General features: G+C 40.5%; 4 protein-coding genes across 5 annotated transcripts; 3 read left to right on the forward strand and 1 right to left on the reverse strand.

Annotated features, from left to right (window-relative positions):
• The first annotated feature begins 1,085 nt into the window (after positions 1 to 1,085).
• Positions 1,086 to 5,161, forward strand: hmox2a (heme oxygenase 2a). The gene is made up of 7 exons (XM_008408659.2): positions 1,086 to 1,165; positions 1,746 to 1,862; positions 1,961 to 2,078; positions 2,894 to 3,061; positions 3,205 to 3,528; positions 3,608 to 3,740; positions 4,449 to 5,161. The coding sequence occupies exons 2-7, from the start codon at positions 1,771 to 1,773 to the stop codon at positions 4,574 to 4,576; spliced, it is 963 nt and encodes a 320-aa protein (XP_008406881.1). The 5' UTR covers positions 1,086 to 1,165; positions 1,746 to 1,770; the 3' UTR covers positions 4,577 to 5,161.
• tmem186 (transmembrane protein 186) lies at positions 4,677 to 7,006 on the reverse strand. Its single transcript, XM_008408859.2, has 2 exons — positions 6,705 to 7,006; positions 4,677 to 6,326 (listed from the first exon to the last, which is right to left on the reverse strand). Exons 1-2 carry the CDS (start codon positions 6,714 to 6,716, stop codon positions 5,676 to 5,678), a joined length of 663 nt encoding a protein of 220 aa, XP_008407081.1. The 5' UTR covers positions 6,717 to 7,006; the 3' UTR covers positions 4,677 to 5,675.
• A 58-nt stretch (positions 7,007 to 7,064) lies between these two features.
• On the forward strand, positions 7,065 to 13,980 carry gde1 (glycerophosphodiester phosphodiesterase 1). Its single transcript, XM_008408541.2, has 6 exons — positions 7,065 to 7,576; positions 8,787 to 8,962; positions 9,205 to 9,310; positions 10,143 to 10,235; positions 11,028 to 11,239; positions 11,395 to 13,980. Exons 1-6 carry the CDS (start codon positions 7,322 to 7,324, stop codon positions 11,540 to 11,542), a joined length of 990 nt encoding a protein of 329 aa, XP_008406763.1. The 5' UTR covers positions 7,065 to 7,321; the 3' UTR covers positions 11,543 to 13,980.
• Positions 13,981 to 15,632: 1,652 nt separating this feature from the next.
• mcrip2 (MAPK regulated corepressor interacting protein 2) lies at positions 15,633 to 21,972 on the forward strand. Of its 2 annotated transcripts, XM_008408334.2 has the most exons (5): positions 16,333 to 17,211; positions 17,339 to 17,408; positions 18,558 to 18,694; positions 20,349 to 20,450; positions 21,615 to 21,972. In XM_008408334.2, the coding sequence occupies exons 1-5, from the start codon at positions 17,157 to 17,159 to the stop codon at positions 21,683 to 21,685; spliced, it is 435 nt and encodes a 144-aa protein (XP_008406556.1). In that variant the 5' UTR covers positions 16,333 to 17,156; the 3' UTR covers positions 21,686 to 21,972. The 2 variants fall into 2 exon arrangements, with proteins under 2 accessions (XP_008406636.1, XP_008406556.1); XM_008408414.2 differs by lacking the exons at positions 20,349 to 20,450; positions 21,615 to 21,972 and adding an exon at positions 19,535 to 19,729 and having other exon boundaries at positions 15,633 to 17,211.
• Positions 21,973 to 22,289: the final 317 nt, after the last annotated feature.

The following is a 22,289-nucleotide window of genomic DNA, read 5'->3' on the forward strand; positions in this document are numbered from 1 at the left end:
ATAGATAGATAGATAGATAGATAGATAGATAGATAGATAGATAGATAGATAGATAGATAGATAGATAGATAGATAGATAGATAGATAGATAGATAGATGGATGAATGAATGAATTTGGACCTAATAAGAGATTTTAAAAAATAAAGACAACTAAAATTAGCTTACCTAAACATGGTCATCTTCAAAGTCATCCACCGCCCATATTAAACAAGTCCCACCTTTCTTTCTCGCCGGCAATAATTATTTGTGTAATTTTTAACTTTTAACCAATCACATTCTCCACCCTCTCAACCGAGACTCTGATTGGCTTGTTCTCCCCATCTTTTGGGGCAGCAGCATCAGAACCAGAGACTTTAAAAGGCTCAGCAACCTGATAAAGAAGGTTGGAGATTTATGGAGCAACTGAGGATTTATAAAATCAAGAAAATTATGGACAAACCTGTGCAGCCTCTTCAAAAGAGGCTTCATCAGTGCTGCTGTAATACAGATTGATAGGAGATCCATCTTGCCCACAGCAATCAGCATCTTCTCTTTGAAGAAACTTAGATATGACTTACAAAATGTCCTTCTTGATCAGTAAAGTATTTCTGAATTAAATCATCATAAATTATGTAACATGCAGGGTTTTGTACCAATATTTTAAGATTCTAAGGGGGCACCTTGCTCTTAAAGTTTTACAAACAATTTACCATGGCTTACTGGCTTTAGTTGTACATATAGACATGTTTCAGAAATCCAGAAAATATGCTTTCGTTGGCATGTTTAAGATATTTTGCAGAAACCTGGTTCGAGCTGCCAAATTTATTTACTGTCGATTTGTCAATGGAGCAGCACATACTTCACTAGGTCTGACAGACACATCTTCAGAAAAGGTGTCTTCAGCTTCGTTATCATCACTCTGTACAATTAAGAGGATCAAAATAATATTTTCTACACTTGTTACTCCATTTGTATTAGCTGATGGTGACATATTATTCATGCCATCCATTCATTCTCAAAACTTACCTTGGTGGAATCGCCCCTCACAATATGGCGGACACGCCGGCGAGGCAACAAAGTGATGCGTCGCGTCATCTAAACTTCTTCGCTGAAACTCATGATTGGTGTAGCTTTTAACCAATCATCTTCTTCCTTCTCCTCGGAAGGTAGGCTGCGCACTGAAAAGGTAAACAAAGCTTCTCAATTTCATATTTTCTACAAACCACGCTAGGGTGAATTTCACGTCTTGGGCTGTTAATGAATGAAAGTTACTTTTTGCAGTTTTCATATTAACAGACTTATTAATGTGCTCTCAACATGACCTCCAGTGACAGTTTTGTAACTGTCCCCCAAATGTCAGGTGCTGGTCATGTAATCCCCACTACACTCCAACAGTTTAACACAATACTGAAGGAATGCCAAGCAACGATATTATCACACATGTATTCTACAGGAACGACACAATAATTCCTCACAGCTTATAAACCTGAATAAACTGCAACCGTGTAAAACGACACTCATGAGTTCCTTTACTGTAATACACCACATACAGCGCATCCAAAATGTAACCTAAAGCAAGCTGGTTGTAAGTGTCTGTTCACTTGACTGCAGTAGCATGTAGTAGGTAGTAGCAGCATAAGGTGTCCTGAAATTATTTTTAGCACAATTTGACTGTTAGTTGTTTTTTTTTAGATCTGTAATTCAGACTTTAGACTTGTGAAATTACATATTTAAGTGTTATATTATTATATTTCTGCCTCAATAAGGTGGCAACTCTGAAAACCAGAAAAGATGGATAGCAATTCAATCTCTGAACCCAAATCCAATGGAGTGAAGAAAGGAGGAGTCAGGATCATTGTGGATGACAATGATGAGGGTCTTAGGTAAAGACCTAACGGGGCCTTTCATCTGAAATACCTACACTATGGTGAGATGTTTGAAGTGTTAATGCCTGTATTTTATTTCTCTCCGTTTCAACAAGTCCAACCGACCTGTCTGAGATGTTAGCCGAGGGCACCAAGGAGTCCCACGATCGAGCAGAGAACTGTCAGTTCGTCAAAGATTTCCTCAGGGGTCGCATCATCAAGGATGTGTTTAAGGTTGGCTTAAAAAGTACACATACGTGACATGTTCAAAATACACATGGACCTATGACTGCAAATGGTTGTACTTTCCTTTAGAACATTATCCAATTTTTTTGTTTGGTTTTTTACTACTTCTGCATATATAAATATTTGCATTTCAGATACAGAACCTATTAAAACTGTCGTTTTGTCATTGTTCTGAGCTATGTGCAAGTTTAAATACCTCAAGGTCCATCAAACTGGTTTACCAAACAAACACGGAGATCAATTCAAATATCTGAGTTTTGGAAACTCATCTGTTTTGATTCGTTTAGGGAGGTGTGAATGCGCAATCAAACTCTGGTCTGCCTTCACACCTAGGTCTTGGTTCAGTTGAAATGAACTGTGGTGCAGTTCAATAGCGGACTGCAGACTTGCTTTTGTTCTTTGGAAGCATTGTGGGTAAATATAACCAAAATAACTGCGCAAGTCTCGTGCTAGCAGGAGAAATTGGTTGTGGTCTTTTACCAAAGACGAAAGAGAAATCCTACAAGCACTAAAATCTGAAATCACTCCAGTTTTGTTTATGTTTTGTGAAGAATGAGGTTGCGCTCATGTCTTCTTCAGAGGTGTTTGTGCCATTTCCTTTAGTGATTTTTGGTACAGCGCCACCACAGACCATGGGGTGAACAAGTTTTTCAAATGTTTGGATAATTTGTCACAATGCAGTGTGAAAGTGAACCATACCACTTTCAATGTAGTAATTTTGGTCCCCAGTCAAACCTGATAGTATGAAAACACGCAGAGTTTAAAGCAATTGTGCGCTTCTTTCTTTTCTGTTTTATATTCAGAGAGCCACGGCAGCTTTGTACTTTGTCTATTCAGCGATGGAGGAGGAGATAGAGAAGAATAAGGACCACCCTCACATCGCTCCAATCTATTTCCCTGTGGAGTTGCACCGTCGCGAGGCCCTGGCCCGGGACCTGGAGTATTTTTATGGAGCGAACTGGGAGAGCCAAGTGAGCACAAAGCACAGTCATAGTTTACTTTCTATGTAGTTTGTCGCATTGTTTTCATTAATTATCTGCAACAAATTGTGTTGTTGTCAGGAAGCTCTGACCAATGAAAAGCAAACTTGTCATGGCGGCGTTCTCTCCGGCAGATCAGCCTCTCTGCAGGCACCAAGCCTTACGTGGACCGGATTCACGAGGTGGGAGAGGCAGACCCGGTTCTGTTGGTGGCCCATTCCTACACCCGCTACATGGGGGATCTCTCAGGAGGACAGATCCTGAAGAAAGTGGCCCAAAGGGCTCTGAAGCTGCCTGCATCGGGAGAGGGTCTGAACTTCTACCAGTTTGAAGGAATCACCAGCCACAGAGGCTTCAAGCAGCTCTACCGCAGCAGAATGAATGAGCTGGAGCTGGACCCGGAGGCCAAACAGAGGATTGTAGACGAGTCCAATAGGGCGTTTGGATTCAACATGATGGTGGGTGAGCAGGATGGGTCCAATAAAGCTGTAACTAGAAGGCTGAAGTTAACGTGGGGATTATTAATTCTTTAATCAGGTCTTCTCAGAGCTCGAGGAAATTGGAAACACCATCAAAGAGGAAGTCCAAGAGCAAGGCTTTGGGCATGGTCATGCAGAGCTCATTCAAAAAGATGATTTCAACAAGTGCCCATACTATGCAGCTAAAATGGGTAAGGTGCCTTTGCTGTTCTTTAGTGTATATTATCTTCTGTGTCCTCCCCTCTTGTTCTTCATTTTTTCCTTCTTTTCTTTTTGTGCCCCTATTCCTGGCCCTACTTGTGTCGTTTATTTATTCCCTTCTTCAGTCCACCCACACTATGCCTTACATCCCTTTTTAACTTCTGTTTCATCTTCCCTTCCTTGTCTTACCTCCTGTTTTACTTCCTTCTTTATGTTCTACCATTTCTTTTATCCTTGCTCCACACATACTTAAAGCTTGACCCCCGTAAAAATATCTGTTATATTTTCAAATGGCTTCAGTGTAACTCAGAATTTTCAAAAGTGTCTAAAAATGTCTGCATGTTTTAAAGTAAATGTGTAGGAACCCTGTAGGAATGTTTTTGCAGAAAGTTAACACTGCGTATCACTGAACGCACCGTCTCCATGGTAAACCGTGATGGCAGCATCATGCTGTGGAGATGGAAAAGTTAAAGGGCTATTGAATGTTGACAAGATAGTTCAAAGTACTAAACAATGTGAGTGTCGATGTGGTTTGATTAGATTTATTGTTCGACCCAATGTTGAAGTGATGTTGGATGACTAAAACAGCTTTCATTTATTGCTTGGTGGAAGAACTATTATATAAACAGTTCTTATCTACTTGACATTTTTAAACTGTCTGTTCTCCTTGCCTAACCTTCCCCCTCTCCTCTGTACAGCTGCAAATGGGAATCCAACCTATGCGCTCCAGTTAGCCAAGACGCTTGTGGGTCATCTTCCCTGCCAGGTGGCGCTGGCGGCCTGGGTTGCCATCTTTGCTGGCTTTACAGCCTGGTACCTTCTGTAAGCTCAGGCAACTTTCATCAGCCTTTAAAAAAAGTTCAGGATAAAATGGCTGTTTAAACCATCTTAAATTTAGTTGGATGAACTCAAGTTATTTTTTTTTTGTTTTTGAGCGACTTCACTTGTAGGACTGGAGTTAGTCTAAGAAGATATTACATGTTGTGTGACAGTGAGATCTTCCTCCACGGTGCTTTGTTTAGATCCTGAATTCTGTGGGCATACAGTTATGAGAAACTTTGTCRTCTAGAGAAAAGCTAAAACTTTAAACTTGTGGCATATCATCCAAAATCATAAACTGTATTTAATGTAAAGTAGTTTTAGAATAATGGAGAGTATTATGTTGTTTTAAAAAATGCTCTGTGCAAATGTGTGTGCATGTGTAAAAGTAAAAATCCTTAAATGCCACAAAAGTGGCTCATGGGTAATATTTACAGTTCATTTCAAATCTTCTGCTTGTAATCCTTCAGACAATGAAAGCAGACAGAATCTATGAAAACATTCAAAAGATAAAGATAAAGAAAGCTTCCCTTATTTTTTTTTTGTTGTTGTTGCACAGTCAGGAACAAATAAAGTTGCAACTTTTCAGTCAGCAGATATAAGCGTTTCACCTGACGACGTTGCTCCTTTGAAGCGCCAGGGGGCGCTGTTTGCCCACATTTAGGCTACTTGAACGAGAGGAAAAGCACGGACTGGATGCTGCTGGACTGATATAGAAACACCCGAACGAGTCAGTGTGAACGTTTCTATGTTTCTATATCATGTTAAAAACGTTGCATCCAATCAGTCCTTTGCTACTGCAATATTACACACAATAACTTTGCAATGAGAATTGCATTTTGATATATTGTGCTGACAGCCGAGCCTAATTGCTATGTTACTCTAATAAGTGCAAGACTTTGTTGAAGTTATTTTTCTTTTAATGGAAATAAAAACATACACACTATCTCTTAAAAATGGTGAGAGACTGATAGGATTTCTAAATCCCCAAGAATTTTCATCTTCATACTATTTATTTTCAATAGCAGTGCAAACAATATGCGTGATTGTACATTCATTCCATTTTCATCAGTCTAGTCCTACTGTCCTATCAGTTATGCAAGCAACTATTGAAAACCTCCGAAAACTTTCTCAAAGCCTTGTTTATCTATGACCCGTCCAAAACGAGTGGAGAAATAAAACGTGTCTGGACTGCTGTATCTCTTCAGTTTCAGTATAGTCTCACTTGCAGAGTCTCCAGTATCCGCAATGGTCATAATGTCTGACACAGGGAGGTAGATGTCTTGACGCTTGCCCCAGAAAGTGAGGTGAGAAACTTTGAGCGTGGTTAGGGACGGGTCCAGGTACATCATTCCTACAACTCTTCTGAAGAGGTGACTGGCAATGTAGAGCATGCCACCAGCAAAAAGCGCAATCCCAGTTGAGTAGCTGACTAGATATAGGGAGACAATTCCTTGGAAGTAGAGGAAGTACACCGGGGGCAAGATGACCAACGTGATTGCAGTCTGAAACAGCTTGAGCCTGGACACAGCTCTCAAGAGCCTAATGTGATGCATGGTGTAAATCATAGAGTATTTCTGTGTTGATAGGTCAGAGTATCTGACCAGGGTTGTGATTTTTGGCGTGAGGGTTCCACGACAGCTCTGAAGGAGCGGAGTGTGAGCTGAACGAGGCTGAAAACAGCCCGAGAGAAGAAATGACCTTCTGGTGCAGGTCAGGGTCTGAGAGGTGAACCTGGTCAGAAATATTGGTCTGATCTGTGGGAAAGAAACATTTATCAGAAGAAAAACAGCAACTGTGTAGCCCAATTGTGAAAATGCCCGATATAAAACAAAACCTTCTCAAATGTACAGTAAACCTTGATGAAACAGCGTGTAACCAAGACTGATTTTTAATTCTCTAAACCTTCAGGGAAAAATTACTTGTTTTACTCGACTGTCAACATGCACTCATTTTACATTATGGTCTACAAACATTAAGACAAGAGCTAGAAAAATTAGGAGCTATTCGGTAGAATGGCAAACTTTTATGTAAGCTGCACTTGTAATTATGAATGAGAGCTAACCTGGAGCTATCTGATAAACTGGATTTTACTTTTCGTTGCTAATATTATTAAAATAATATAAATGTCTCACCATGATGCTCATCACGACTGACGAGTGTAGTTTTTTTAAAAAGAAAAATGAAAATGAAAGCAAAAGGAGAAGTGATCAAAGTCAACCTGAGTATGCTAGGAGCATGCTGATATGAAGCTAACCTACAGACCGACCCGGAAGAGTTTAACAAAACAAGCCGTCTTTGATTATCCAAATTTTTTTCCCCTTTATGGCCCTGTGTAAAGACATGAAGTCAAAAATGTATTCGACGTTATCTGCTTTATTACTGCTGCCATTATTCCATATATAAAATAACATAACCGGCTAGCGCGGGTAGCACGGAACTGCTAGACTGCCACATCCGCTGGGAGGTGCAACCTGAAAGTGTTCCGCTTGTCCGTCCATCCGGGTTAGATGTCCCACCGGCTCTCTGCGGGTATTTGTATCGCCCTAAATCTTACAATGAACATTTCTAAAATGCTATACCCTACGAGTGGAATATAGTCCTGCGTCAAACCGTATTTTAGGAAAATGACCGCTGCAGGACAATAAATGTCACATTTAAGGGCAACTTTGCCTCTGCAGTTTGAAGGTAATTTCTGCTTTCCGAATCGAAACTCCGAGGACACGAAAAAGGGAAAACAAGGAGAACCACCATGCTTCAGCTGGGAGATGAAGTCACCCTCTACTCGCTGGTCTTCGTGCTGGTCCTGCTGGGAACCCGGAGCCCCTTGTGGTCCACCGCCCTCACGACCTCCCTCTATCTGTTTGTAGCCATGTTCAGGTTCCCGCAGCTGGCGACCAGCAGGGCACGACAGGTACTGAACCCAGTAGCGGGAAAGGCATCCGCGGTAGCTCACCGAGGCAGTGGACACGACGCCCCGGAGAACACGATAGCAGCCATACGGGAGGTGAGAGTCAGTGCCAAAAAAGACAAAACTTTCCACTTATCTCTAGCCTGTGAAGGAATTTATTTGGGAAAACTCCACTAAATAAAATTGTGGTCTTACTGGGTTTTATTTATGAGTATCGGAGTAAAGAGGGCTGGCTCACTGCAGTTTTTTGTAATACAATCATTCACTGCAGGTTTTATATCTGTTGTATGACGCAATTTGATTCACATAAAGATTTTTGCAACCTATTGTTATATAGTTCTTTCTAGATACGAACTTTCTTCCCATTTATTTATGAAGAAAGCAAAGTTTTTCCCAGGCTTCTCATTTTTAACCAACTTGGTCAACAAAACTGGAAGTGAGCTGAACTTTTTTTTAAAATCACAGATTAACATGAAAATATGTTGGACAGTATAGATTGAGTCAAACATATTTATTTTTCGTATGTTCTTGAGGTTTTTCTATTATCTTAAACTTGTTCTCCAAACTTGTTTTGCAAGTATGACTTCAGAAAAAATTGTCTATTCATCATTCTTTAGTTTGACTTTTCGCCTGAAGTGAAAAACAAATTTGTAAAAATCAAACCTCAAATATCAAGTTCAGGATATTTTTTATATTTGCTGTTAAATTGAATATGGTTACCCAGCATTGAACCTCACATTTGAAGTACCGTTTTAGTGACTGGGCTTTTCTTAATCTGCAAAAATGTATAAAACTAAGAAAAAGACTAAGGAGACCATAAGGCTCCAAAGTTGCTGAATGAACTGAACTTTATCAGTGACCGCTTCTCTCAACAAAGTACAACCGTGTCCAGACGACTTTATCTGGTCAATTATAGAGCTTGTTGCTTAGCAACAGCATGTATTACCAATCCCGTGCCAAATGTTTCTTTGCGACACTACAGTAAAAACAGTTTGTGCTTTCAATCATCAGCGCCCATCAGATACCCTAAATCAAAGTTCTGAAGCAACAGTGACACCTAGTGGCTCAACTCGTCTCCTACATGTAATTTAAAACAGTTTTCAGAGTAACTGGATGTAGAGATCAGCCTTGTCAGCGCCACCGCTGGTTCTTATAGCGTCGCTCTTTCAAAGGATTTTGTAGCACTTATCTAACCTGTTAAATAAACTCAACTAAATAACTTTTTTTTTTTTCTTGAGTTTTGTCATGTTTTGTCTGTAAAATTAAATCTCACGTTGCATGTATGCATTTCTTCCTCTGCTTATAGGCGAGTAGGAATGGTGCAACCAGTGTTGAGTTGGACTTGGGGTTCTCTGCAGATGGGATCCCCATCCTCATGCACGATGACACGGTGGATCGGACCACCAACGGTTCGGGCCCACTCAACAAGATGAGCTTCTCTGAGCTGCGCAAACTAGATGCATCTGCTAAACATCGATTCAGGTGAGAAACGGACAAAACAGAATGCGGAAGGATCTAAACTCCTGTACACATGTCTGTCATGCTGTTGGGTAACAAAATGATCAAATGATTGAATTCAAAGACAGAATGTGGCAATTATTTTATAAAATACACGTGTTATTGTGAGATGATTATAAAGGTATTGTTTTGGTCGTTATCTCATCAGAATACAACTCCTCGTTTCTAAAGCCTGACTTATGAATGAGCTCTGCTTTTCTCACTAGCTCCAAGTTTGTTGGTGAGAAGATCCCAACTCTGGAAGAGGCGGTGAAGGAATGCATCAAGCTGAAGCTCACCATCTACTTTGATGTCAAAGGTCATCCAGATGAGGTGCAGCCAACAAAACAGAGTTGATGCTGTGCAGCCGGTCAGCTGGTTTTATTGATTTGCATCCAGGTGAAAGTGCAAAAGGATGTTGGGCCTCTCCTGTGCGTTGCAGAAATAATCCTACCTCTCTCGAACGCTTCCACATTCAGTCGCTGCAGTTTATATTACTGGAATGTTTTGTGGAACAGATTGAAGTGAAGTGGAAAGAATAGTTATGTACTTCTTTGTATCACTTTTGTAAGCCACCGTAACACGAGGTCCAACAATGGAGACAATGGTTGAAATGAAATCTGTATTAAAAACTAATACAGATCTAAAGGCTTCATCAGAACAACATGGAATAAGAGGATAATTATTGATAAATGGGTGCAGATATGACACCGATGTAGCTTTTTCTTCAATAACATTTAAATATACTGATTGCTTATAAGGAGCAACAAGGATAAAATTAAATAAGCTTATTATTAAATCTTGTCACACTTGAGTTTTGAATTAATACTGAAGGTGTTACATTTCTAAAAAAAAAAAAAAAAAAAAAGGAAAATCATGTGAATATTACATGTGAGAGATATGCACGTGTTCGGCCAGACGGCTCTGTGTTTGTATTCAGGCTTTTAGGCACTGAATAACTAAGTTGGTTGATGCAGTGTTGAATGTTTTCAGTGTATTTTTATTTATTTTTTTGGTTGACATTGTTTGACTGGAGGGCCCACAGCGGTGTGTCTGTACTCGCACCATGTGGTTGTTTGGAAACGGAACAAACAAAAGCACTTGCTGCAAAAAAAAAGAGAACTGACTGACCTTCTGCATCCCTCTGTTTTTCCTTCCCATTCAGTCGGCTGCATCGCTTAAAGACTTGTACAAGAAATATCCGGTTCTCTACAACAGCAGCATCGTCTGCTCCTTCCATCCCAAAGTCATCTACAGGGTAAGAGTGTGGATGATCTCTGGAAACCTTTTTTTTTTTTTTTTATTTTTTTTTTTTAAAGCAGAAGGTTTAAAGCAAATTTTACGCAACCCCTACATGGTGACATAAGTTCCCAAAAGATTACATTTGGTTTTTGTTACCTTAATCTGTTTTCCTCAGAGCGACGTTTGCTTCACTGCTTTGCTGTGAAACGTAACGTTACACAATCCAGGTCAAACCCATCCCTCAAAAACAAGTTTCCACTCGCACTTGCCTGTGAAGGCATCGCAAAAAGCCGTAAATCTACTTGATCTTAGTTGTTTTAAGCATGCGCGCTTGTATTTATTTTTCCCTATTTTACTTTCTCGTTGGTAGCTGTTCAGTTGTGTTCTCGACGGCCGTAGCAGGTGATTCTCGCCGTGTTTGAGAACGCTGCTTATACAAAAAGCCGTTGTTAAAATTGCTACATTGCTTTTAAGTTTGGGCACCACTAGTTTAAATATATAAAGGTTATTATTAGTCAAATGCGACTTGAATGAGAATTTACGACAATATATGCTGATTAGCTTGATTGTTTTGCATTTTTTAATGCCTTTGCACTTTGAGAAATCTTAAATTATCTTAGCCAGCTATGTTTCTTTTTACTTTTGTACATTTGTTACTAAAAAAAAGAGATAAACCTCGGTTTAAAAATAACTCACAGCAGTAAAATCTGTGGTTTCCTCTATCAGATCATTCCTGTCACATATATCTGTCGTTGCTGCTGCAGTCCAGACTTTCAGACATTTGTTTTGTTTGTTTCGTTTTATCCAGATGAGACAGATCGACCCTGAAGTGCTCACGGCGTTGACCCACAGGCCGTGGAGTTTGAGCTGTCTCGGCGACGGTACGCCACGTTTTTCCTCGCTATGGCAACATCACTGGATGATGATGATGGACGTCTTATTGGACTGGGCACACCATCACCTGCTGTGGAGGCTGTGCGGCATCTCTGCCTTCCTGATCCAGAAAAACGTCGTGTCACAGTGAGTTTAAGCCAGTCGGTCTTGGTCTGAAATTCAACACTTGCTCTGAAGTCGCGCTCCCACGACGATCCAGAAGGCTTATGTTTTTATCATGTCGACGTGTTCTCCAAGCGCTCCCGTTGAACTCGTCCTCATACGTGTCTTCCTGTCTGCAGGGACTATGTCCAGTACTGGGCTCAAAGGGGAGTGGAAGTCGTAGCCTGGACCATCAACACAAAACTGGAGAAAGATTATTTCCAGGAGGTGCTACTCATCAATTACATCACAGACAGCCTTGTGGAAGATTGTGAACCTCATTACTGAGACACACGGTCAATGGCTGCCCACAACGTCTCATTATCAGATAACATTCTTAAAATGAAAGAGGATGTTTTCAAGTAATTACTCCTCAGCTATCAGTGTCAACAGATAAGGCCCTCTTCTCACCAGACTAAGACCATGTGACAACTTTAAAACTAAACGGAAATATCTACCGCGGTGCACCAAGAGCACAAGTGTGAATTTCTTTGTTAGAGTTCCCCCACTGCTTTTAGAAAAGCGCACACACCTCCATGCTGCACATATGCAGCTTGCTGCGGTGGTTGAATGTGATGGTGGAGGTGCAGAAACCTATCGTATTTACAGAAATTTTCCTCAGATTGCAAGGAAACTTCATTGTGAAACAGTGATACCGTTCTGACAGAATGGTATAAAACAGCAGTAACTTTCCACTCAACGAGTTTTTTTTTTCTTTCCCCTCCCAAATTTTCTACAATCTAGCAAAATGTAAGTAGTCTTGAAGATTACAGGGCGATCCCAATCTGTTGTGAAGAGGGTCGGATAAATCACATGTTCCAGTACTGTAAACYTACGCTGAGTTTTATCTGTGGATTTTCAAACTTTTTAAACTTTATTTCTAACTTCGTAATAAGAGGCCACGTATCAGGTTTTGTGTTTCCTTCTCGACACTTTATAAATATGATAAATTCAGTTGCACATGTGGTGCATACAGAGATTTTCAGACAGCATGCGTGTACTCTTTGTCTTAAACGGACTCGTCTCAGACTGTCTGTGCAAAAGTCTTTACAGGTTTTTCTGGGCTCCTCAGTTTATCTTTGGACAACGGCTGCTAGCATTAAAGTAATCTTTAGTTTAGTTTGACGGTTTTTAAAGAATCCTTTGAATTTATTGATTTGGCCACTTAAAGTGCAAAACCACCAAAAAAAAGCAAATCCACCGTAAAAAGCTCTTAACTTAAGGAATAAAACAGTTTTGTGTCTGCAAACGTTGACTTTTAAAAGAACCCTTGAATTTTAACACAGTACATATGAACACGTACTCGGTGCCGCTCTGGTTTGAGCTCTTTCACAAAGAACAATGAGCAGGAACGGAATAAAAAAGAAACAATCAATCCCCACTGCAAAAACCTGGCGGCACTAACTAAATGCTTTTCTGGTCAGAGTTGGTGTCCTGTTTTGAATCAAATACAAGACAATCCTGCAATTTCAGTTTTTATTAAGTAAATATTCACCTTTTTGACATAATTTTAATCTGTCTAAAATGTACCATGAAGAAAGCAACCAATGTCCAAAATATTAAAGAACCATAAGAGAACTTCCATTTGAAACAAAATGGAGGGGGGGGGGATGACAAATTAAGACTTTTGCACAGAAAGACTTCTGTACTCAGGATTTTAATAAGTTTCTTGTTTGCTTCCTGTCTTTATTTTTGCTTATTGTTGATGCCTGAGACATTTGTCCTTCCGCACGAAAAGGGAGAGTGTGATAAACTACCTATAATATGTCTTGTTTATGAATATGAAGAATGACTGAGAGTCAATGCGCTGGTTTAATGCAGATCAGTCTTCCTCTACGCTCATGTGTGAAAGGACTTGTGATTATAAGCAGTCATATACTTCTTTTTTTTTTGGTCAAAGTAATTTATCTCCATTTATTCAGAATGGTGGGAGTGGCACTGAAATGCTGTGATATATGAAAATAAACAACCAAATCTGGAAGCAAGCAAGTAAGGGCATAAGCAGTAAAAAAAGGAAAGGAAAAAAAAAGTTTGTGTGGAGTTAAAATCTCTAACAAATAACTTTGGAAACTGTTTTAAAACATCCGGCCATCCTTGTTCTTATGTGAGTTTTACAGTTTATCTTTGTTAATTATTAAATTACACACAAATGATCAGATAGTTACATTATGGGTAAAGGGGGGAAAAAAAAGACTTTTGGTTCAATTGGGTTTACTTTGGTAAAACTGCTTTTATGGTAGACCTACTTAGAGAAACATAAAATGAAATATAATAAATACATTAAGATATTTATTCCCACTCATTTCTAAACTGCTCTTGATCTTTTATTAGTCGTTTCTTAACAGAAGAAACGCCCTGCTAGAAACGTCCATTTAGAGAATAAGAAACTATCAAACAAATGTGTTTTTAGTGTTTTAGTAAACGGTGGCATTGTGCAGGCAACTGGTCTCTCTCTGCAGACTGAGTAAACTGAAAAGAAGCAAATAACGAGCCGCGCCAATTACATGTGTGATATATAAAATGACAATAAGTGAGATGTCTTTGTAGAATGCAGCTGTAACTGATAATGTATACTTGAGTATTTCAGAGCATGTGATTATATTTCTGCTTGTGTTTTACTAGCCTCACATCTTTTACACTCTGTACAGAAAGTGATTGTAAGCGGTCATAAAGTGGAATGCCTATTTCATTGTCTGTCCTAAAATAAAGCAATGTTTGGGTTTTTATGATGGAATATGTCTGTGTTTACATGTGGAAGGAGTTTTTGGAGCAGAAACGGATTCACGTTGGATCAGGTTTTTACGTTTTGTTGCATCTCGGTTGATCTGATTGTCAAGCAATCCAGCAGTTCCTCTACAAGAGGGAAGACGATTCTTCTGCGGTAAAAAGGCAAAACTCTCTAAAGAACATGGAATGGTACAGATGTTACTTTGTAAAATGATTCAAGTCCAGTTTGTTTGTGTAGCACATTTCAGCAACAAGGCAGTTCAAAGGGTTTTATATCATAAAAACAGAATATATTCACCAATTATTAAACAATGACCTATTGTCAAATACCATCATCAATCAACTCAAATACGTTGATCAATGTTTCACTCTAAGCCGCTGAGTTTTTTTTAGCCTTCATTTAAAAGGAATTTTCTGGAAGTTTGTCCCAGATTAGTGGTGCATAGCTGCTGAATGCTGCCTCTTCATTTCCACCCTAAAATAACTCATTTGTTCATGTCACAACCTCAAACTTTGATGTATTTTATTGGATAGATGCTCCCAATTGAAACAGAAAATGAAATCGTGGGAGAGATTTTGCTTTGTCATTTTTGTCTCGGTGTAAATAAAGCTGTTCTGTGATGACCTCAGAGTGCCGTTATCAAACAAACGGCACCACAAAGAACACAGCGGACATAAAACAATATCCTAAGCTCCAGTTCATGACCCGACAAGGAAGGCCATGGTTGAAATAAGTTAACATATGGAAGAAATTGTCGAAGGTCGGCTAACGAGAATGTATAAAACCCCTTGGGCTACATCCACAACACCATGTGCATCGGAAAACTAACACTGTTTGTACATCAACCACATTGTGAAACATGGCAATAGCAGCATTGTTCCATGGGGACTGTTATTTTCTTCAGTGGAAAAAGAGACGTTGGTCCATGTGGAGAAATGTATAAATGTAGGAAAACTTTAACTAGAGACTGGGGGGGAGGGGGAAAATGTCCACCTGCTAGACAAAGCAGGTGGACAAATTCCACCTGCTTTGTCAGGCAGAATGGGACAAATTCCACCTTCTAGCAGGGCGATCCAGAGCTACAATGTGATGGTTTAAGACTAAAGCTAAATTTATGTTAGAATGTCCTAGTCAAAGTCCATTGATGTTAACCCTATCCATCCAATCTGAGCAAAGAAGACTTTCTGACTCGGTTGGGCTAAATATAAACTAAAACCTCTTAAAAAATGTAAGTAACTTTGCTCACTTGGGTCACATAAGCTCTTCTTGACCAAATCTGCATGTAAATACCAGACAATGGGAGCTGCAACACTAATATCCAGATTTAAATTTTTAGATCCCAAAGCTGGGTGGTTTTTTTTTGGTGGACAGCCAGCAGAAATGAAGGGATTTGAAATGTGTTGAAGTCTTTTGAGTTCTCATGTGATTTTTGGATTCGGAGAAGTTTAGTTCAAGGAGGTGTCGTTCATTCATCTAGCAAAAGTTTTCTGACCTCGCTGTTAATGTTAACCCTGTAGCATTGTGAATGATTAACTCGCTGCTGTCTGACCCAGATAGTGKGGRKGGASGGGGKGGGGGTGACTGAGCAGTATTGGATATCACCGCAGATAAGCCTGTCTGAGCCGCTTCTTGTCTCCGCTGATCTCCAGGAGCTAAACGCAGACGGTCGGCTGACACTCGGGTGGTTTTGTTCACCGGAACACCAGCTGCTACCTGTGCTTACGGCTCTTGGATCCCAGAGTGATGCTATTAAACAATGAAGCCACCGTACAGCTAGGTATCCATGGAAACCGGAGAGCATTTGTTAAATAATCACGAGATGCTGAGTCACTGTGTAGTGAAACTTTGTTAATTAACAACCACGCGGACTGGAAAACATTAGATCTCTGCTTGTAGTGGTTTATTAGGTGAAAGGTGAACACTTGGCTCCGCCTGCGTAGATTAAAGAGAAACAAGGCTAGCGGAAACCAAGAGTTTTCAACTTCAGAATAAAAGCCTACGCTATATTCGCCAGCATGACAACAACCGAAAGGCATAGTGAAAAATGTTTTATGTTATCATTAAGGGTCATCTTAAAACAAGTGTTTCTATTAAACTTGTTTAAAATATATTTAATAGAGCGCTTTGATAATTCACTAACAAAACCGTCCTGCGACCTCAAACAGTAAAACAATGCATCTAAAACATACATTTCTGGGGGGGTTTATTGCACAATGTTCCAGTAAAAACAATAAATTTGTACTAAAATAATATATTTAAACAATTCCAGATACATGCGTCATTTGTTTAACACGGAATTTATTTAATTACATACTTTTACCTCAATACTTGATTAGATACTGTTTAAAGAGAAAAAGATCTACATTTCAAATAACGTATTCCGATGTTTTACGTTGCTTGTTTCAATTGTTTTTCTTTAGATATGATGATGAAATAAAGTTGATAAAAAAGGCTATAAACTGTCTCGTAAGCAATTTCAGTGTTTAATAAACAATATTGATCCAAATACTGAGCCCTGTGGGACTCCAAAAATATCTAGTCTCTCCTCTAAATGAGTGGATGAAGGATGTACCTTTTGATGGCGCAACCTTTACTTGTAGCGTAAGGGTTTTATTTTGAAATTCGCCACCGGACGCTTTAGAAATCTCAATGGGTAGCTTCACAATGTACGAGCGTGGTAGTTCCTAGTCCTTATGAAAGTAAAGTGCGCTTCGCCCTTGTAATCTGTCAGAGGAGCGGGCGTATTGCAGTCATCTTCGGAGCTGCAGAGGTGCACAGCAGATACAGTGTCCGGCTCAGAGAGTCACAGTCCTCGGGCGTCAGAAAGCGTTCATCCCTCCTCCTGTGCACGGTCCCCGGCACCGTGGACCCGGGTTCTCCTTGAATGACCTACACACAACCCTAAAGAACACGCAGTGGTCCCATTGGCACCTGGAGGACAGCAGCCGRTCCGGAGCGCACTGCTATAAAACACAGCAGCTGACGGAGCCAAGCAAAGCGAGTCCCATGCAGGCTTCTGGCCGACCTCAGAGCCGCTGACCCCGGGCGACAAGCCGCAAAGCAGGACGCGCTGCGTCAGGAGGAGCGAGCTGGAAGTTTACGGTGAAGAGTTTAAAGGTGGTCACCGGGGAAGAGGCACACACTGACGGGCTTATTGCTGCTTCCTGACATCACATGATGTACACAATCACCAGGGGTCCCAGCAAACTCGTTACACAAAGGAGGACAGGTGAGTGAGAGGCGGCGCGGGTTATCTAATGAAGCTTCACCAAGGAAAGTTTGCTCGTTTGAGTTTATTTTAAAAATAATAATTTTAAAAAAACTGCACAAGGTTAAACAGTTGGATTTCACCTCAGGTCCCACCCAGCAGGTCGAGAGCAAGTTCAGCGACTTGAAGCTAAAGCCCACCTCTTGGCTCACCTCAAAGTGAGTAYACACTCCATCTTCATTCTATTACCGCACCTGTAATTATGGAGTTTTGTTTACGCGATTCGCGCTGGCAGCCGCGTGGGCCCAAAATACTTCTTCCCACGTGGACTAGTAGTGCGATCATGTAACGCCTCGACGTGGCCTGCCTCCATTATCGGACTTTTTTTTTGTTTTTTTCTGGGGTTTTTTTTTTTTCCTTTTAAACCCGCTCTTCCCCTTAGAGACTCTCTCAGGTCAAACCTTTGTCTACGTTTACTTGAGAGTCAAATTTCGACGTGTTAACATTGTGTCTATGGGGCGTTCATGATCGGTTGTAAAATCAGGTTCTATCTGTAAACTCATATCTTCTGGAGCCCTTATATGTTAGTCATTTTCCGCGACTCAGTAATGATGAATAATAATGTTTGTTTTTTTTTGTTTTTTTTTAGAGGGAGGGGGAAATGGGCTTTCATAATAAAATGTCCAAGTTCTGATTTTTTAATTATTATTATTATTCAGTAAAGATGGCTGCATATCAGGAAAAGTTGGTATTTCTCATAATCTTGTTATACTTTTCTCATAATAATGACTGATATGAGTGGCAGAAATGGGCTTCCATACTTTGATTTTTTTTTTACACTATACAAATTAACACAGAATATTTCTAATAATTTATGCTTCTTTTTTGGATTTTATGATCAGATAATAGTGATTTGTTTTTAAATGTGAAATTTAGATACAACCTGTTTCTGTTTTTCTGTTGGACAGAAACTTAAATTTGGCCTGATTATTCTCTTATAATAAGAAGGAATCTATTTTGGCTTCCAACAGAAACTAAACTTGTTGTAATTTTCCAATATATCCTTGACCAGCAGTCGGGCATGGGCTACTGCTAGTCACTAAAAAAAAAAAAACCTGAAAAATTGGAGAACCATTGATCAAGACAAGTTCAACATTTGCTCCATGGAATTAAAAATAGAGACGATTTAAGTCTAACTTTCATCAAATTAATGTATGAACACGGTTCTATTGTGAACCTCGTGTTTTACCTCAGTTTCCCAGCTGCTGTTTGCTCCCAGTGGGTTAAAACCTCAGCCTCAACTTGCCTCAACAAATATGGCTTCTCGCATTTTCCGGCTAACGATCGGCGCGCCGTCCTCCCCGCAGCTCTCCGCCTCCGAAGATCGTCTTCAACCGGCTCAACGGGAAGCGCCACAACGGGACGGCCACGCAGAAGAGCCAGAGCCCGGCCGCAGAGGGATTCACGCCGGCGCACGAGGAGAACGTCCGATTCGTCTACGAAGGTGAGGATCACCGGATCAGTGGGCCGCGCCGCGCGCGGGGTCAGACGTCCCGATCTGATCCCGAAGCCGACAAGAGATCTTGTTGCGCGAAGTGTGTGAAAGTCAGAGGTCGAGAAGATCGGAAGCGGGACGGTTTTTCCTGCGAACTTGCGATTCCGTGGGAGCGGATATCGTCTGATTTTAAGCATTTCAAATTTGATATCGGGTAAAAATGAGACATGGGCTGTCCGTACACCCACCTGACCTCAGGTTAAGAAAGTAACGTTTTATTTAAACATGAATTCATGTTTAAATTTAAAAAAAAAATGTTTAAAAAAAAACTACACAAAGCAAAACAAAAAGATCTCAAAGAGAGAGAGAGAGCGAGAGAGAGAGAGAGAGCGAGAGAGAGAGAGAGAGAGAGAGAGAGAGAGATGTATCATGCAGAATAGAAACAAAGTGATTGGCATGTATGTGAAAAGCAAGTTCAAGGCAAAGGCCTCTTTTCTTGAATTTTCTTCCACTTATTATGAGGGACTTTGGCAAACTTTTATTTCCATTCAGAAAAAAGAGCCCAGAGGAACTCCGCTCTTCTCACTGCGCAGCCACGTTCTGATTTCTCCTTAAACGGACAGCGTAATTCCATCTAACCCAGAACAGGTTCTCTAGTTCATTTCGGTGTGTCCCGTCTACAGTAATTAAGCACCATTTTTCCAACAGCGCTTCASAAATCGAAGGTCGCTTCGAGTTACTTTAATGTGGGTCAGCGCGGACCCGGAGTCCCTCGGGGGGAAAATAAGAGCTCGGACGGCTGGGTTTGTGTAAAGCAGCAGCTTTCTGTTTCCTTTGGGCTCTCGCCAGGAAAGATGCGACTCTGGTGGTTGTTTGTTGCCACAAACTTCAGGGCTTCGTTGTCGCTGGATCTAAAAGAAGAAGAAGAAGAAATAAGAACCAGTCCCTTAAACCAGCTTTCGTGCAGTAACGTCACTGGGATTTGGATTTCAGATACGACAGCCTGACAAGTAACAAGTTGATTAAAGATGCAAAACACTGAGACCTTTTGTTCCATTTTGTCAAATTATTTCAATTAAGGCTGCCACTRATGATTAATTTAGTCAGGGATTTATTCTATTGATTAGTCTGRYGATTAATTGATTAATCGGATAAGAAAAATTAGCACATTCTGCTGTTTTTTCATTGAAGTCGTTTATATTTCTTGGATTASTTTTAGTAGGTTTTTTTTTGTTTGTTTTACAGAATTTAAACCAAGCGATGCCAAGTCTTTACCACTTTAGGAGTTTTGGGTAGAACATATATTTACAGTCAAGCTATTTTTAATCTTAAATGTAAATATTTTTTGTACAGGTTTGGATTAATTATTGCTCCAAGTATGTTCTCCAGTACAATCAAGTTCTAAATTAGTTGACGATTATTTCAATCATCAGCTAATCTCAATTTAATCGGATTAATCAACCCAAATTTGAATGTATTTTTACTCTGATTTTAAAGTAGCGTCCAGGTTGTGAACTGGAAGGAATTTTATTTTGCAGATAAAAAAAATCTAATCCATTGCAGTCGGTTGCATTAAGAAGTCGTCCAGCTGTGTGTGTGTGTGTGTGTGTGTGTGTCTTGGTCTCAGCGTCTGACGTCCTTGTGTGTGTCTGACTGTGTGCAGTATGGCAGGAAGTGGAGCAGAAGCTGGAAGACCGAGGGGATTCAGCTGACACCAAGGGGCCGGTTCAGTACGCAGAGAAGACCCCCGGCACTGTGATGAAGAGTGAGTTACCTCCACTTGTCCAGCTCAGCGCCTCACGCAGCACAAAGCACAGCCGCCCTCGTAAAGCTGATCTCCCGTCTGATTTGTGTCGGGCGGCTCTGTTCCCGCTCAGTGCCCTGCAGAACTTTGAACGAGTAATCTCACCTGGTGTTGATTTATTGGCTTGATTTCAGAAGAGCTGCTTTCATCACCCCGGTTGACTCAAATGCCACTGTGTCTGTTTCTTTTTTTCTGTCTTCCCTCCACATGCAGCCTGAGGACGGCTTTTAAAACGGCGCCTAAACGTTTCGCTCGCCTTTCAGTTTGAGAGAATCTGGCTGTTCCAGATAAACCGGCTCCAGTTTGTAGCTGCAACATTTCTGATGGATTATTTTTAACTTAGGTAGCCGGCACTCTTGTATAACTGAAAACAGATATTGACTTTCATTTGCTTTGTATACAGACTCATTTTTAAGCCTTTTAGTTTAATCAGAATTTCCTGTAGAGGATTGTTGCTCCCGTTTTTTTTTCCTCTCCTAAAAATCAGTATAATCTAAGTCTTAAATGTCCCAAAGACTGTGCTGAAATAATAAATGTAAAGAAATAAAATAAAAAAAGCTTCATGGTGAGCATAGAACTTGAGTAATAATCCAATCATTTATTATTTAAATGTAATAGACGCCATTTAATCATCTTTGACCTATAAAGACAGGAAACACCCAAACTGAGACTCCATACTGTTCATCTCCTCTGATTAGGTTGTTAGATTAGTTGACGTTCAAGTAAGCAAGAAAAAGTGAAATGGAGAAGAAAGAATGAAGAGGAAAGAGGAAATATAAGAAATTAAAGGAGAAAAATCAGAAATTAAGAAAAAAAAATGAGGAAGGAGGGAGAATTGAATGTAGTAAAGAAAGAAAGGAGGAAGAAAGTTTTAGAAAATTCTGGTTAAACTTTTGGAACATTTTACCAACATTTCAAATGGCTACCAGTAATTTCTTCCTGGATTAACCACCTTCACACTGAGCATAATCTGTTGCTCACTTTCTGCTTGAAACGTGGTGCATTCACTGAAACCCCACCGAATGGAAAAAAGGGTTTTTTTAATTAAACTGACCTCCAGTTTAAGCAAAATGACAAACTCTTGATCAGAAGCTCATTCTCCCTTTTCTCCCCTCCTCTGCCCAGACTTTGTGCCTATAGACCTGGAGGAGTGGTGGGCTCAGCGCTTCCTCGCCAACATCGCCAACCTGTCGTAACCGTACGAGAGCGCGCACCGAAAACGAAGCAAGCCCGCACCGGTGCCGACCGCGAGGTGACCGGAGACGAGCCCGTCTCCCGGGGGGCCGCGGTGCTGTGCGTATCTTTCGGAATCTGATTTTTAAAGCCCCGTGCTTTACGCTGCTGTAGAGAAATCTGGGTGTGCAATATAAACTCGTCCCCTCCGGTCCCTGAGCGGAGCAGCGGCGACCTGAATGTGGACTCTTGACAGAACTGACCTCATGTTGTGCTGCATTAAAGGACACATCTCTACTTGAACAATGTATGAGAAGATTTTTCTCGTCTTTAAACACGCACAGCTCTGGGTACGTTTTGGGTGTTTGGATGTTAAGCTTGAAGTAAAGAAAAAAAAAACATTTTCAAAACTTTTTGTGTGTTGTGGTTTCTATAGAAATGTTAATACGTATTTTTTGGACCATAAGCCGCTACTTTTTTCTCCCGCTTTGAACCATGCGGCGTTTCTGTGGATTTTTCTTCAACCACCAGGGGGCGCTTTAGCAGGAAGTGAATCATTGGAAGTCAAAACGGTAAGCTTAATGCAGATTTATGAAAACCGAGAGCGGCTGGGATATCAGCGGCTTA

The sequence above is a fragment of the Poecilia reticulata genome, linkage group LG1 (assembly GCF_000633615.1).
Source record: "Poecilia reticulata strain Guanapo linkage group LG1, Guppy_female_1.0+MT, whole genome shotgun sequence".
NCBI classification, from domain to species: domain Eukaryota; kingdom Metazoa; phylum Chordata; class Actinopteri; order Cyprinodontiformes; family Poeciliidae; genus Poecilia; species Poecilia reticulata.